The sequence below is a fragment of the Equus quagga genome, chromosome 3 (assembly GCF_021613505.1).
Source record: "Equus quagga isolate Etosha38 chromosome 3, UCLA_HA_Equagga_1.0, whole genome shotgun sequence".
In the NCBI taxonomy this organism is placed as follows: Eukaryota; Metazoa; Chordata; class Mammalia; order Perissodactyla; family Equidae; genus Equus; species Equus quagga.
Window position 1 is genome coordinate 85,938,696 of NC_060269.1, and position 16,654 is coordinate 85,955,349.

Consider the following 16,654-nt stretch of genomic DNA (forward strand, 5'->3'; position numbering starts at 1 on the left):
TTTGACATCTGTGTACATTACAAAGTGATCACCACCAAAAGTCTAGTTAGCATCCAATTGACCCCTTTCGCCCATTTTGCCCAAACCCCAACCTCCTTCTTTCTGGTAACCACTAATCTGTTCTCTAACTATGAGTGTGTTTTTGTTTTGTTTTGTTTTGTTTTGTTTTAAATTCCACATGTGGGTGAAATCACACAGTACTTGTCTTTCTCAGTCTGATTTATTTCACTTAGCATAATACCCTCAAGGTCCATCCATGTTGTTGCAAATGGCTCGATTTCGTTACTTCGTTATTTTTTTTATGGCTGACTAGTATTCTATTGTATATATATATATATATATATATACCCCATATTCTTTATCCATTCATCTATTGGTGGGAATTTGGGTAGTATCCATATCTTGGCTATTGTAAATAATGCTGTGGTGAACATGGGAGCGTATTTACCTTTTTGAATTAGTGTTTTCAAGTTCTTTGAATAAATACCCAGAAGTGGAATAGCTGGATCATATGGTAGCCCTACTGTTAATTTTGGAGTAATCTCCACACTGTTTTCCATAGCGGCTGCACCAATTTACGTCCCCTGAACCAGTGTATGAGCGTTCCCTCTTCTCCACATCCTCTTCAACACTTGTTCTTTCTTGTCTTTTTGATAACAAGTGTTATCAAAGTTAGTATCAAAGTTAGAATGGCTGTAACAAGCCATTCTAACAAGTGTGAGGTGCTATCTCATTGTGGTTTGGATTTGCATTCCCCTGATATAATTATAGTGACATTGAACATCTTTTCTTTCTTTGGGATTAGTAATTTGTGGAGTGGCATTCTGAGGCCAGGTGAATATCCTGTTCCCAAAAACCTTTTGTGCAATGATTTTAACATTCATTAGTGACCATTGCCTGAATCAATATTACACTGTGCATTGCAAAATGATTTTCTAATTTTGTCATTCCTTCTACATTTATTATTAGCTGGCATTCATCTGTAAAGAATACTTTTATGCTCTCTCTTCTCTTTTAGTATCAGTAAATTCTAATGAAATTTTAAAAATTCAATATTTTATAGTCCATTACTGTCATTATTCTTTTTGTTCTCAAATTACTCCAGTTTTGGCCAATGGAAGGCTCCTTCAAGTCTGCTCTTTGGTCCCTTGGATATGACCCCATTTTGTCTTTGAGTGCTTCCTCTCATCCTACCATTAAAGAAATTTCCCAGGCTCATTTTTACTCATTTTGCCCAATAAAAAGAATCAGCCTTTTTCCCAAAGAGCCTGTGACAGCTATCAGTTTACTGCTGTCCTTCTCGGAATCCATCCCTGCTTTGTGATACTGGAGCTGGATCTGTAAACATGCTTCCTTTGCCAGCTGGCACTACAGCAAGCTTTGTCGGTAGAGGGCACTGGAGGGACACTGCAGAAAACAGGCTCCTTGTGCTGGTGTCTGTCCTCTCTTCTGGCTCTTCCTGTGGAGCAGCTGCCAGCGATGAGCACGCAGAACACCCAGTGGTGCTCACTCCCCAGCTGGTTTTGCTGACACCCTGGTGGGCAGTTTCCTGCTCAACAGTTGGGCCCACAGTTTCCTGCTTGCCAGCCTCAGTCTACTGGCACTCCCGTGGGAAGTGTCCTGTTTGCCAACTTCAGCCCACCAGCTACGGACCGGCTCTGGCAGGGATAACACAGCAAACTTCTCTGCCATGCCCTGGGCTGCAGCTACACCCTTCCTAAAGAAGTCTGAGTCTTAGCTTTGGGGATACTCTTTCCAAAGTATTCCTTCTTTGGGTACTCTCAGCCCAATGATATTGTTAGGGTTCTCTTTTATTTCCTCTGGTTAACCTCTTGTTTCTAGTTAATAATTCTCTATGTTTAGTTTTCCTTGTTCAAATTATTGGTGTGTTTCCTGTCTTCTAACTGAACCCTGACTGATATGGTACAGGGAATGGTCTTTGAATGGTACCACCATTCAAAGATGTGATTTCAGGATGAACTTGGTCATGCCTTTGAATTTGAGCACAGTGCTGAGCCACTTGCCAATGGAAAATGAGATGCTGTGTCCTTTGGCATGCAGGGACAACTCGATTAACAAAGCTATTACCTGTGGGTGATTGTGATAAAGTGTCACCTGAAGCAGGTACATTGGGAGCCCAAGGGGCCACTGCACTTGACTAATGATGACCACAGGGACAGTGTGTCTTAGTCTGTTTGGGCTACTATAACAAGAATACCAAAAAGACTGGATGCCTTATAAACAACAAACATTTACTTCCCACAATTCTGGAGACTGGGAAGTCAAAGATCAAGGCATCAGTAGATTTGGTGTCTGATGAGGGCCCTCTTCCTGGTTCATAGATGGCTATCTTCTTATTGTGTGTCCACGTGGTAGAAGGGGTCAGGAAGCTGTCCAGGGTCTCTTCTATAAGGGCACTAATCCCATTTATGAGGACTCTACCATCATGACTTAATCACCTCCTAAGGGCCCCACCTTCAAATACCCTCACACTGGGGATTAGGTTTCAATATGTAAACTTGGGGAGGACACGAACATTTAGTCTATAGCAGGTAATACGAGATTGAGTCTCTTCATGGTTAGAAAAGCTTTCCCTACAGCCGGATTATAAAGTAATGACTCCCTTAGTATTTGTCTAATATTTTTATAGTTTCCTTTTAAATTTACATCTCTGGTCTATTTGGAAATTATTTTGATGTACGGTGTGAGATATGGATCCAATTTTATCTTTTTCCATTTATCTATTTTTCCAAATAGATATCCAGTCATTCAAGATCATTTATTTAAAAGTCCATCTTTTCCCAAGTGATCTTAGATGCTATATAGTAATTCCCATAAGTATTTGAGTCTATTTCTGGGCTTACTATTCTCTTCCACTCTATCTATTCATTTGCCAGTACCACAGTGTTTTCATCAGAGGGGCCTTGGAGTCTGTTGTAATGTTTATTAGAGCTAGTCCTCCCTATTGCTTTTATTTTTCAGGATTTTCCTTCATATTATTGTATGCTTATTTTTCCATATGAACTTCAGAATTAGCTTGCATTGCTCCAGGAAAAACAATTTACTTTTATTTTAATTGGAATCACATTACATTTATATATTACTTGGGGAGACTTGACAACTATATGGCATTGAATTGTCCTATATGAAAACCAAATGATGTCTTTCTATTTGTTCAAGGCTGCCTTTTTGGCTTTCAGGAGTGTTTCACGGTTTTCCTAATACAGTATTGGCCTACTTCCTGTTAAGGATTTTATTTTTTTGTTTGTTTGTTTCTATGTTAAATGATGTTATATCTTTTAAATGGTTACTGTTTGTATTTTTGTATATGTGTTTTTAGGTAAATTGTATACCATGCTACCTTATAGAACTTGTTAGTTGTTATTCTTGGTACTGATTGTGTTTTCTAGGTGTAGTATTATGTAATAGACATAGAGATATAATTTAATTCTTTCTCAATTCTTATGCATCTAAAAGCTCATGATTATTAGCTTTTATGTCCAATACTATGCTATATAGTAGTGGAGATAGAGGACATACTTCATTTGGCCTTGATCTTAATGGGAATGACTTTAATGTTTCTCCATTAAGTATGATGCTAATTTTTGAGCTGAGGTATAAAATATCTCATCATGTTAAGGAAGTATTTACTAATTTTTATTTTATTTTTATGAAATTAAGCATGAGTGCTGAAATTTGTCAGAGGTTGTGTTACATTTTATTATTTGCCCACAGTTCTTTCTTTTTTCCCTTCTATCATGATTCAGTGTGGAGGGAGCATACCTCACCTGCACTTTGATGTGGGGTTTGACCATGTGACTTCTTTTGAACAATGGAATTTTATCAAATGTGGCAGTGTGTCAGTTCTGAGCCCAAAGCATTCTAAGTTTCTTCTCACTTCTCTTGTGTTTCTGCCTCTACCATCAGAAAGACATGCCTTGGGTAGTTGCTGATCCCAGATAGAGAGACATATAGAGCAGACCTGAATCTATCCTGCAGCCTGAAGCACAACCATTCTTGCCAACCAACAGGCTAGTGAGTGAGAAAAAAAAGATATTTGCTGTTGTAAGCCATTGAGATATTGGGAATGTTTGTGATTCATTATTTTCACAGTATAGCTGACTAATGCAAAGTCCTTTTTAATCATCTATAGATCTAATCATATGACATCTTTCTCCTTAGACATAACTTTATGGTGGATTACAGGAATGAATTTACTGATATTGAAGCATCACTGTCCTGGGATAAAGCCCCCTAGATTATGATGCATTCTGAACTTGATTTCAGATTCTGCTTGCTGGTATTTTATTTAGGATTTTTTCATTGTTAGTCATGAGTGAGATTGGTTTATAGTTTTGTGTGTGTGTTTGCAATCTTTACTAGGTTTGCATGTCACAGTTATGCTTGTTTCATAGAGATCGTTTTCTTTCTTTGTTACAATTTAAATGGTATTGGGATTAGCTGATCTCTGAAGGTTTGATAGAATTCCCCTGCAAAATCATTTGGGTCTAGTTTTTATAGTTCTTTGATAACTTTTTCTCTTTCCTCTACAGAAATTTCTCTATTTATGCTTTCTATGTATAGCAAGGTCAATTTTGGCAAATTGCATTTTCCTAAAGAATAATCTGATTCATCTAGTTTTTTTGTTTGATTTGTATTGAGTTGTGCAAAGTAGTCTCTTTTGATTTTTAAAATTTCCTCAGTTTCCTTGATTATCTCCTTTTTTTATTACTTGTGTTTTCTACCTGTTTTCCTTTATTGGGTTAGCTAATGGTTTATCTATTTTGTTGATTTTTTTTTACAAAGAACCAGCATTTTGATTTATTAGTTTCTACTCCTTATTTGTTCTCTACCTCATTACTTTTGCTTTTAACTTTACAATTTCCTTCTTTACGGTTTCTTTTGCTTTACTTTGTTGCTTTTTTCTAATTTGGAAGATGAGAGCTCAATTTATTTTAATGTTTTTATTTTTTTGTTGCTGCAGCAATTTAAAGCTATGGATTTTTTGTAAACACTAGTTTAACTATCCTCTATTGATTTTATGTTTTCATTATGATTCTTTTTTAGACATTCCGCAATTTTATTTTTTTCCTCTTTTGTCCCAAGAGTTGTTTAATAGAGAAGTTTTAAATTTCCAAATGAAATTTCTAGTTTTAGAAAGAGCAGACGAGCAAGACCTGGAAATAAAGATGCTTGCTCAACTTCAGGTTTCCAGAACTTTTAGTTTAGAATGAAACTAAAAGTTTGGTTATTGCCTGAAACAGCATTTAAAAATTTTCCAGTACAAAGAGAATATTTATTTATTATCTACAAGTGATCAGGATATCTATGGGGCCTACCAAGTTTTCATCTAAGGGCAAGAAAGCAATACATTTACTCAGCAAATTAGTGAAGAGTGATGAGAAACAATAAAATTGATTTGTGATTGCATCTAGCCTTTCAATAGCTTTCTTATCAGCTTTGTGAAAATTACAAAAAGGTGCTCCCACTGGGCGGAAGTGGCCTATACAGCCCTGCATGGTTGGAGGATTTTTGGCTGAATATCAACCCCAACTTGGCTTCTGTTTCCTTGACTGGGAACTTTAGCTCAGCCAGAAACTGGATGGCTGATGCAGCAGGCCCTAGAAGGCTCTCTACTCAGACCAGTACGTTCATTAAAATGGTTACCATTGTTAATTGCTGGGCAACTACGGGACAACAACCAAAAAAAGCAATTGACACCACCAAACTTCATTACATTTGAGATATAAGATTTATTCACACAAACAAAAATAATCACAACAAAATATACACTAAAGAAACAAAAGATTATAGTGACATAAAATTTAATATTTTCTCAAGTGTGTAAAAGTATTTTGTTTACTCATACAAAAAGTATTTTGTCTGCTTCTACATAAGATTTCTATTCATAAAAGAAGAGCAAACATTAAAATGCAGCGATAGTTTGCATTTCTTATATGGAAAGAATGTAGGCCAAACCCTGAAGCTTTTAGTTTACAAGTCTGTTACCGTGAAGCCACACACTAAACTAATGATCAAAAACATTATCTGTTTCCAGATCCACGTACGTATACATTCACCAACTGAGATGAGAAATAAGCATTTCATATTCTCTCCCACCCCGCTATTATTTTTCTACAAGCAAAAGTAAGAAATCATATTTTTCTCCTTTTAATTGACCTCAGAAGATGCACTCTCTGATTCATGAGAAGTGCGAAATTTCAGGTATTTGTCTTCGTCTTCACTCTTATGGTCTCGGACTAGCTTGCCTTCACTGCTGTGGAATTCTTGGCTGGGGAATTCCTGGCTGACTTTGGAATTTTCACGACTATCAATCACATCGGAATGCTCACTGGTCTCATCATTTGCCTTCAGCTGATATTCTTTGGAATGCTCCCGGCTGTGGGTTTCCACACTGTGGTCGTCCAGCTGACTTGTTTCCTGACTGTCCTTCCCACGGCTGTCCCAATCAGAAGCCACGTGCAAGCCCTGGGCAACAAGGACGGCCTTGTGTACATCATCTATGTCCTTGCTTTCCACAGGTGATGTGAGGTCCTCTTCCGTAGCATCAGGATACTGAATCACAGCACAAATGCAAGAAGGAATAAATGGTCAGGGATAAGAACATTGTAATTCCTTCCTGTGCTCTAACTTTTACTCCAGTTTACACTGAACATCGTCTAAGTTTGGCTGAAATAAAAAATAATACTAGCATGTTACTTTGTATTTTCTCAAGCCCTTTCACCTGTCATCTTTTGTTTAATAAGTACTTCAATTAAGTATGCGATGAAACCTATGAGGTAGGTCTCATTATCTCTGTTTCACACAAAGGGAAAGTGAATTGAAAGTTAAACTGTAAAGTGAATAGTAAATGGCAAGGCTATGTGTCAAATCCAGATCCTTTGACTACAGATTCAGTATAATTTGCAACTCTACAATTCCTCTTAGGTATTTAACTTCAAAACCTGACCGTTACATTGTGAAAATAATTGCTGTTTTCTAAAATCTTATTTTAATCTAAAAAAGTGAATAGAATAAATGCTTTAAAGCCAGGATTTGGAGAAATAGCACTGTGATTGAGAGATAAAATTAAAGAGAAATTACATGGACTTAAACATAAAAATCAGCAAGTGGCAAAAGGTTTTGTATTCAATAGTCATAAAGTGATGCTTGCTGAATGAAAGAATGAATGAATAAGTGAACATGCAGACTCTGGTTTCCTAGAACTGGGCTCTATGATAACCGTCTGATGTGTCTGTTAAAGAGTTTACCTGGTCTTCAGATCTGCGAAACTTCCTGGATTTTGACTTCAGGCCATAACTCAAACTATCACCTCGGCCATCATACGTGTCTCTTGTGGGCACAGCTGGTGTAAAAACTGGGGTTGCTGGAACGTCAGTGGAAAAATCAGTGACCAGTTCATCAGATTCATCAGAATGGTGAGACTCATCAGAATTGTCAGGGTCATCAGTAGGATCAGTTTCATCTGAGTCATTTGAGTCAATGGAGTCCTGGTCATCCTCATGGTCTCCATCATCATTGTCATCCACATCATCTGTGTGGTCATGGCTTTCGTTGGACTGACTTGGGAGGGTCTAAGAATCAAGATGGCAGGAAAATTAATGCAACAGGTTTTATTTTCCCTTAGCCTTTACTGTGCATTAGTCCTTTACTAGCTTTCTTTTATTTAGTTTCAGAATCTTTGCGTTCACAACAATATGCTCAATGGCTTTTAGGAACCAAGGTGAGCATCTTGTAATTTTTCTTTTAACATCAGGATAAATAGAATCTTAGTCTGAGGTATTTTTTTTTGCTTTCCCATAAATAAAACATTTTCATAGACATTTTCAAGCCAAATATGCAAGTATAACATTTATATCGATAACTTTGTTTTTCCTTAATTTTAGACATTATTTAATTTGCCAAATTCAAGGATGCAATAAATACAGATACATTATAGTGAGATTTTTTTTCTATTTGAAATGAGAATTCTCAGGCGATCAGAGTGTCCATATATTAATGCATGCACCAAAACCTAAAACCACCTCCCTATTAGCTCAGATAATCAAAAGATGACTGCTATGCATGTTTAGTATAAACTGCAGCTCAAATCTGTCAATTGAATTAACCAGTTAATTCTATTAAACTTCTGCATAGCAAATATACTGGGTCACTTATCTAACTTTCCTTATTAGAGATTCTTAGTGTATTCAAACAGAATCTTATGGAAAACAAATTTAACTTATCTCTTTGCTTAGCAAATATGTCGATCTTGGCTTTGGTAGCCAATAGTTAGATATTTATCAGATATAAAGACAGCTTACAAAATACGTTATATAAATTGTAAAAGGCTTAGACAAAGTGTCTAATAACAGACATTAGTAAACATTTCCTGCCACACTAAATTTATCTGAAGAAACCTGGTATTTCTGACATCTAGTAAATACCTGCTTTCTTTCTGATCAAGTCTTAGACTGGCAATTTACTGGAAAATTGGCTAATGGAATTTTGTCAGAATTGAGCCCCGGCAATGTCACGGGGAGAAAGAGCAGCTTCTTTCTTCTCTCCTAGACATGGTGGGCCTCTGATTCAAAGTGGGAACTCACCTCTTGTTTGAGGTTGTCAGTTTCTTCAGAAGACACGGTCTTTGGAAGAAGGAAGGGCACATGTCAGTGTACATCATACATGCTTAACTTTTTAATTCAAAAGTTAGCCTGATCTATCCAAAGCAGGTCTTATTTTTCAGGCTTGTGGGTGGATAGCTTAAAGCGGGAAGAAGCCAACACAGCAGATCAGTTGGTGGCCCAAGATCACATTTACCACTGGGCAGGCAGGATCCATCTAACCAGCCCAAATGGCCTGCATGTGGCTATTTTTCTGTTGTGTTGTTCTTTAATTGCGAGAAATGTAATTTTTAAAATTAATTAAAATTAAAAATACCTGTGGTGCTAGGAGATTCTGCTTCTGAGACGGATCAGGCTTGAGCCATATGCTTACAGCATCTGAGTGTTTGTTGTAAAGCTACAAAAAAATTTGCATATTGTCATTATGAAAAAAGAAAAAAGAAGGGGGCCGCCGCGTGGCTGAGTGGTTAAGTTCTTCCGCTCTGCTTCGGTGGCCCAGGGTTTCGCTGGTTCGGATCCTGGGCACTGACATGGCACTGCTCATCAGGCTATGCTGGGGCGGTGTCCCACATGCCACAGCTGGAAGGACCCACAACTGAAAATACACAACTATGTACCGGGGGGCTTTGGGGAGAAAAAGGAAAAATAAAATCTTTTAAAAAAGAAAGAAGCATAGAGATCTCTAGTGGGTAAGCTGAAAAATATACTCCACCGACCTTGCTGGATAAGCATAATATGCATGTGTATAGTCAAGCAGAGCTTTGGAGTCCCCTCTTATGATTTATTTTTTCTTGCAAACTCATTTAATAAATGCTTACATAGCACTTCCTGTGGGCCAGGCACCCTTTCAAAGTGATTTAAATATGATTGAATCCTTTGAATCCACTTAATCCTCTTAACCCCCTGAGATAGGTATCATTGTTATTCCTATTTTACAGATCAGGAAAAACTCAGCCACAGTGAAGTTAAGTGGTAGTAAGTGGCAGAGCCAGGGTTCAACTCCAGGCAGACTGGCTCTTCACACCCATCTTGACACTGTGCCTCCCTGTTCTACGTTTGCTCGCTGAAATTTCCTCTCAGACAAAGCACATCTAAAGCCCAGGCACCTTAAGTGGTGTTGATCATCACTGTTTCCTCTCTCTGTGGAACAAGGAGAACTTTCCAAGGTCGTGCTGTCTAATGTGGTACCCTCTAACCACAAAACATGTGGCTGTTTAGATTTAGTTAATTCAGTTCCTCAGTGGCACCAGCTACATTTTCAGTATTCAGTACTACATTTTGAGTATTCAATGGCTAGTGGCTGAGTGGACAGTGCAGAAATAAAATATTAACTTCATCCCACAAAAGTTCTATTGCTCTAAGTTGCCAAAGAAGTGAATGGAATGGCCTTTCCTTTAGCCAACTTATTTATCTGGAAAGTGATTACAATATGCTAGTGCAGAGTAGGGGAAATGCCCTGTATATGTGTCATCTGATGGGCTGTGTCACCCCGTGCCAGTCACTTCACATCCCTGTCCTTAAGCATGAGAGCCCTGGGGGTTCCGCAGAGTTCCTTCCATAGCCAGCCACCAAAGAGGGGCTTCTCTGAAAGTTTTTGCTGGAAGAAGAGGTTCCTTGCCTAAAAAAGGTACAAAAACTACTGGTCTAGATGAGTTCAAAGTTTCTTTCTTTATATATTTACATAAATGTTATAGTTTACATATATTTAAATAAGTATAGATATATATTTCCTGATGACGCATGCACTCTAGGCTCAGGGAGAAGGTATTTATAGACTTTCCCATATTTCCTACTAGCTCTAAATTTCCAGGGTTCTAGTAGGTTGAGCTCTTCACTTATCTCCTAAATGCCGTTTAATAACTTATACTGCCATGGCTTCTTGTGCTATATTTTATTCTATGAAAAAGGCACTAATTCTTGCCTCAAAGAGTATGACCCCTATCTTCTCTGGAAATGTTCATTTTTCTGGCTTATTATTGTGATTCAATATTTGTGTTCTTAAATCAGTTGGAAAACAGACACATCTACACCCCCCCCACCCAAACACACGCAGCAACACCCCTCCAAACGTCTTCAGTAAGCCATCTAACGGCAGCGAGCCCAGGCAGCTCTCTGCTGGCCTTTGTTCTGTTCGTCTGGAATCGAACTCTGTGTGCCTTTTTGTCCAAGCTCCTCAGGACAATGCCCGTTTGTTGCTGGCTGGCACCATTTCACCTATTGTGGAGGGGCAGGTACATCTATGGCGCTGGTCAAATAATTCTCATGAAGAATCTGATTTGGTCATATGTTTGGTTAGAAAAATGTGATCTAAAGTCAGCTGACAAGCACAATCGATGCAAACAGCATAAACAGACCTTCTTTTTATAGTGGGCTTCTTAGCAAACATCTTAGGAGATGTTGTGAATATGACAGTCATACAAACCGTCCAATATGTGAAGTGAATTGTAAATTTAGCCTTCCACTAAGGAAAACAAAAGATGGAATTTTCTACTTCTAGAACAGTATATTGACTCATGGAAAGAAAAAGCCATGCAACTTCATAGAACTCATTTTACGTAAGTGATAATGGCCTAGAGCATTATTTGATTATATTAAAAAAATCTAGTTCAGTGTTAAGAGTAAATACTTATTAAAAACCATACTGTGTTTGCTACTGGCCTAGATTGAAAGCAGGCAGTCAATATATAGTTTTATAAATGAACAGGCTTGACTATGAAAATAAATAAAGTTGGAGCAGATATGTCTGTGTTGCTTCTTGAAGCAGTCACATAAATAACTATATGATGAACCTAAGAAATGCTTACCTGCTTTTCCTCAGAGCTGCCAGAGTCGGCCTGATTAACCTTAGAAACAGAGAGGGGGAAGAAAGATTACAATGTGAATGTGTTCCTAGCACACGGGAGCATACAATTCCTTTATTTTGAGAAATTTTTTTAAGATTCAGCTGTACTCACTGGAAGGGCATAGGCGATGCCTAAGAGGCATAAGCAAATCACGGCAATTCTCATGGCAGCGATTTTTCCTGCAAAATATTTTGTACAGAATATTTGATCTCTTCATAGCTTACAACACTGATACCTTTTAATGCCACCATATCACAACATAATCACAAGTGAAATATATTTTCTGTAGAATATTTTCTCTTGTTTAGAGAAAGCTTTTCTTTTTAATATTGTGGTCTTTTGAGTTAATATTTGTAATGCCACCTCTATTCTCCATCTCTTACTATTAGGCAAGGATGGGAGGAATTTGACAAGTCTATATTTATTCAACTTTAAAACTGAGAATTCCAGGGATTATACCATTACTATCTGATATCTCTAGCTTTCTAAACCTAAAAACACATCAACAGTAATTTAATTAAAATAACAAGCTAGTGTGGGAATATTTATTTTTCAGAGAAGAAAAACACAAAGGGAGAGAAAATAAAGCTACGAAAGAAATTTGCTGTCTACATTTTTCCAGCATGCATTTCAAGCGTGATTTTTATCTCAAATTATTAAAAAAATGCTAATTAGGTGAAGCAAGGCTATCTCTAAGTTAGTTATTTAAGTAAGGTATTCTAGATATTTGAAACGAAAATGAAAACACTGAAAACAATCAACAGCTTTTTTATTTGTGATAATAAGTCTACTGAGTGTCACACAGGTATTTTGGTGAAGATTTTAGCAAATAAATACAGAAGTAAAATATTCAGAAAGGGTTTTTTCCCCTGAAAACAGGATAAATCAAATCATTAAAAAATAGCATTATCATTGGCTTACGTTAGCACCAAAGATCCTTTTCCTGTGAAATGCCCCATAATCATCTATCCATTTAAAATGATGTAGATAGAATTATTCCAAAGAGGCATAGAATTTAATTTTTTTCTCATTGGAAGAGCTGGTTTCAGTTCTTTGGACGACTCATGGAAGTATTTCTAGGTTTTACGTTCAACTGGCTTATAAAATAGCTGGTCACCTTTCCTCCAGGAGATCTGCAATGTATCTGGCACGCTTATTCAAAAGACTAGAACAGTTTTAGTCTGCTTCACAGCAGTACATTTAAATTCTTTTCCTTACCAGTTCACCTTCCCCCTGAGATGAAACTGAATGCATAGGACAGCAACAAACTGCAGGCTTACCTGGGGCTGCCCTGCTTAGAAGCGAGTCAGTCCGAGATGCTGCTGCTCTCCTCGCCTCCTCTCCTTGCTGCTGACAGCCGGGACCTCCCCGAATTTAAATGCTGCTCGAGACGTTCTCCACCAACACAGGGAGGAGAGATGTGTCATGAGGTTTTTTGCCACCGCCCAGCCCACTTGCTCCCACACTTCCCCCTCTGGTTTTGCGGTTAAGAAACAAACAAACACAGACTACTCTACAGTTTAAAACATTACTTAGGTACAATATCATTAGCCTTTTCATTTAGGGGTTGGACATCAGCATCATGGAAGGGCAGGGGTCCCATAAAAAAGGGGGGAAAATGACTAGTTCTTCCAAAGACTTTATAATTACTGAATCAGAAGGAAAAACGTTGTGTCAGTCCTGAATAAGATTAAATAGAATGGATTTTTCTTTCTTTTGGTTTAAACAGCAGATTAAAGTCATATATATATGCACCCAAATTTGCCTCACAATTATACTTATTTAAGGGTTACAAGGCTATTGTTAGGCGTACAAAGAGTTCAGAGACGCTCCCTCCATCCTTAACTACTCCAGCTCCGTTTCTGATGTCAAGTCTGCAGCAGCTTGTCATTTAGATCAACGGCATTAGCAACATTAAAATCCACGCTCATGCCCATTAAGTTGCATTTACAATGACCTTTCAAGGACATGGATTTTTGTCGCACTGTTTGCATTGTTTGGAGGAGATGAATCCGATACTTGCTGTATAAAATAAAAGAATGGTAGTTTACTGCAGAGGCTGCCGCAGTGAAGCAGTTTGAAACTGAGAGCAGGGCTGCGGCTGGAGCGCCGCCTCAGGAGCCGGAGCGCGGCTTTCAATCCGCTCTGCGGCTGATTAGCTGTGTGACCTTGGGCAATCGCTGAACCCACCTGTGCTTGTTCCTTCGCCTGTCAAATGCACGTACTGTTACCTAACTCATGGAGTCTTGAGAGGTTTAAATGAATTAGCATGTGTAAAACTAACAATGTGTGGCTCATATATATGCATATTTTAAGCACTGTGTGTGTGTTAACTATTATTAAAGTTTTTAGAAGGTAGTCATGATTTGTAAAGTCTTTAAATGGTATAGGTTGTTAGAATGAGACTAGATGTAACATTATTAAACTGTGTACGTCAATAGTGGAATTGCACACCTCTAAAGGAATGGATTAGATTTCTGAATTGTCTTTTTCTGGTTTTCTCCCAGGATATTCAAAGTTGGTTACTTAATAAGAAAACTTTAAAAAATTCTATATTTAAAAACCTTTACTGGGTATTTAAAAGCTATCTGAAGGAAAGAAAATTACAGATGAAGTTTGAATATTGGAACAGAAATTAGGGGTAGCAGAGCTCTGGCTCCATCTTAAACATTTAATATTGTCTTGAGATTACTTGACCTCTTCACCTGCCTTTCTTAGTTGTCAAATGGAGATTCACTCATTTACCTCAGAGCCCCATTGTAAGAAGTGTGAAGTGAGAGTAAAGTTAAATGGCCCCATTTATTATTAGTTCTATCAAAAGTGTCAGTTCCTATTGACCAAATACTGCTTTAATATAAATATAGACTAAACAATTTCTTGCCGTGTTAGTAGTGTAACTAATGCGTAGGTTTTATGGACATCTGGTAGGGGAAATATGTCTCTTTTAAATTGGGTGCATTCCAAATGAATTGATATAATTGATTTCTGGGTTCTAAGCATTCATTTTAATAATTCAAATGGCAGCTATCTCAATAAAATATAAAGGACACAGGTTATAAAGTTGCAAAACAAACTTCTTATTTGCTTTTAAAAGCTGTATTTTTTTCTCTTTAAACACATTACTCACTCACATAAGTTTGTCATGTTGTCAATTTAGTGGAGGGAAGTTCACAAATTCTAAAAACAACAAGATTTCCACAGAATTCACTATGGTTTACTCTGTGCCCACGGGAATGATTTAATATGAACTTAGGGAGTTATAGGAATAGATTTCACTGGAGCTCAGCCATCTTGAGATGAACCATATGACCCACCCCGCGCCTCTTCCGGTTATAGCTCCAAAGGGCCACACGATGGCAGCGTTTCTGAAAAGGATTTCAAACTACAATCTGGTTCTGTCAGTTTTCTTATTCTGACAGAATAGAACATTCACGTATTTAAGGACAGAACTATAAAACAGCCGTGGGGCCCTCCATTTCTTGGAATGCCAGGTGAGGAAATATTTCCCAACAATGACGTGCTACACAATAGCAGGGAACACAGAGGCCTAGAGAACCAAAGCATTCTTGTTCTGCTCTGTCTGGGCCTTCAGCAATGCCAGGTGGATGCTACTGTCTCTGTCCCCACTTCCCACATTCACTCAAAAGGTTACTGATCCTGAGGTCTCACTCAGAGTGAAGGCTTGTGAATTCATGGCTAAGGAATGTGTCTGGGATGCTTCAGAGATGAGAAGATAAGTGATTTGTAATGGAGACAGTGCTGTAAAACTTGAAATGCTTAGCGTGTCATTCTGGGCTTTGAAGAGGCTCATGCTTCTTGCTTTTTGTAATCAAACGTGCTGCTGACACATTTTCTCTGAGAAAGATTTTCCAGTCGTCATAATTAATGTGTTAAAAGATTAAATCAGAAGGGCTAGATCTGTAGTGTTTCCACACTAGTTTCATTCTTGACTAGGCTAATGCTTGGTTGTTAGAATCAAAAGGTCAAATGGTCAAATTCCTTGTAAATCTTGCATGTGAAAGGAGAAAAGCTTAGCTATTAAACCGGAATGAAGAGTAGTCTGCAGTCATAAAATATAGACACTATACGAGGATATATGGAAATATACAAAGAATTTTAGATTTTTTCTTGAATTACATGAAAATTCCCATATAATAGGAAAATTAAGTCACTGAAAAGATCTCACCATTTTGGTGGACCTTATTATACTGGCTTCTAGTTTATTTGGATATTTCTAATTATATTCTACTTAGTAAAGTATATTCAACTGTTTCAACTCTTTCAGCTCTGTCACTAATTATTTTTTCCCCTGAGTCAAGGTGCAGATAAAAATCTACTATCTTGGCACCATCACCAATCTGTCATAGAGAAGTTGGGAATTATAGCTAATCAGAAGCCTACCACAGTATTCATCATCTGTCCTCTAGGGAAGAGGGCATTATTGATTACAGAGGGAAGCAAGGGAGGAAGATAAGAGGGTGATTCTTTTATAAAGTTCAGACATGAAATTAGAACGTTTCAGAAATACAAAGAAGAAACACAATAAAACTTTTTATCCCAGTGCTCAATAACTTAACAAAATTCAGCTCCTAAAAAAGTAGTCCTACTGTTGGGAAATAGTAGTTTCCTTTAAAACAAAAGAAAAAATTTTTGTTTTGGACCCATAGAATTGTTGTAGAGTAAATAAGTATACAATAACTGTTAATGATTAATCTCTCAGCTCCTTGTCCATAACGACTAATTCTGAGCATATAGGTCTTGCTTATCAACACAATGCATGGGCGCTATGCTAGAATCCATGTATCATACGTTGACAGCTAACATTTGCCAGGACTCAAGAATCCAGCAGTATTTCTTTACCAAAATATTATCACTAACTCCAAGAGCATTCTAACACTCTTTAAAAGATAGATTCTTTAAAGTGGACTTAGATTATTAATATTTTTTTTCTTAAAATGGCGCCGTTCTTATCCTCATGGAGCCTATGTATTCATGAAAATCAACTAAGAAATTCGGAACTTGTGTAGCCAATGAGGTGAAGCGGGTGTGGTTAAACAGTAAACTCACTGGGCTGTGCGTAGAGAAGGCATAGGGTGGAGACCCTGTGTCTACAGTGAAGTTGAGGGGTGCGTATTTTGGGATTGGGCTCAGACAGGAAGTCTCTTTGCCCATCCAGCATCAATCCAG

The 16,654-nt window shown here is 37.7% G+C and overlaps 1 protein-coding gene across 1 annotated transcript; it reads right to left on the reverse strand.

Moving 5' to 3' along the window:
* Window positions 1-5,733: 5,733 nt before the first annotated feature.
* Window positions 5,734-12,858, reverse strand: SPP1 (secreted phosphoprotein 1). The gene is made up of 7 exons (XM_046657504.1): window positions 12,748-12,858; window positions 11,579-11,646; window positions 11,429-11,467; window positions 8,941-9,021; window positions 8,607-8,645; window positions 7,272-7,595; window positions 5,734-6,576 (listed from the first exon to the last, which is right to left on the reverse strand). Exons 2-7 carry the CDS (start codon window positions 11,630-11,632, stop codon window positions 6,172-6,174), a joined length of 942 nt encoding a protein of 313 aa, XP_046513460.1. The 5' UTR covers window positions 11,633-11,646; window positions 12,748-12,858; the 3' UTR covers window positions 5,734-6,171.
* Window positions 12,859-16,654: the final 3,796 nt, after the last annotated feature.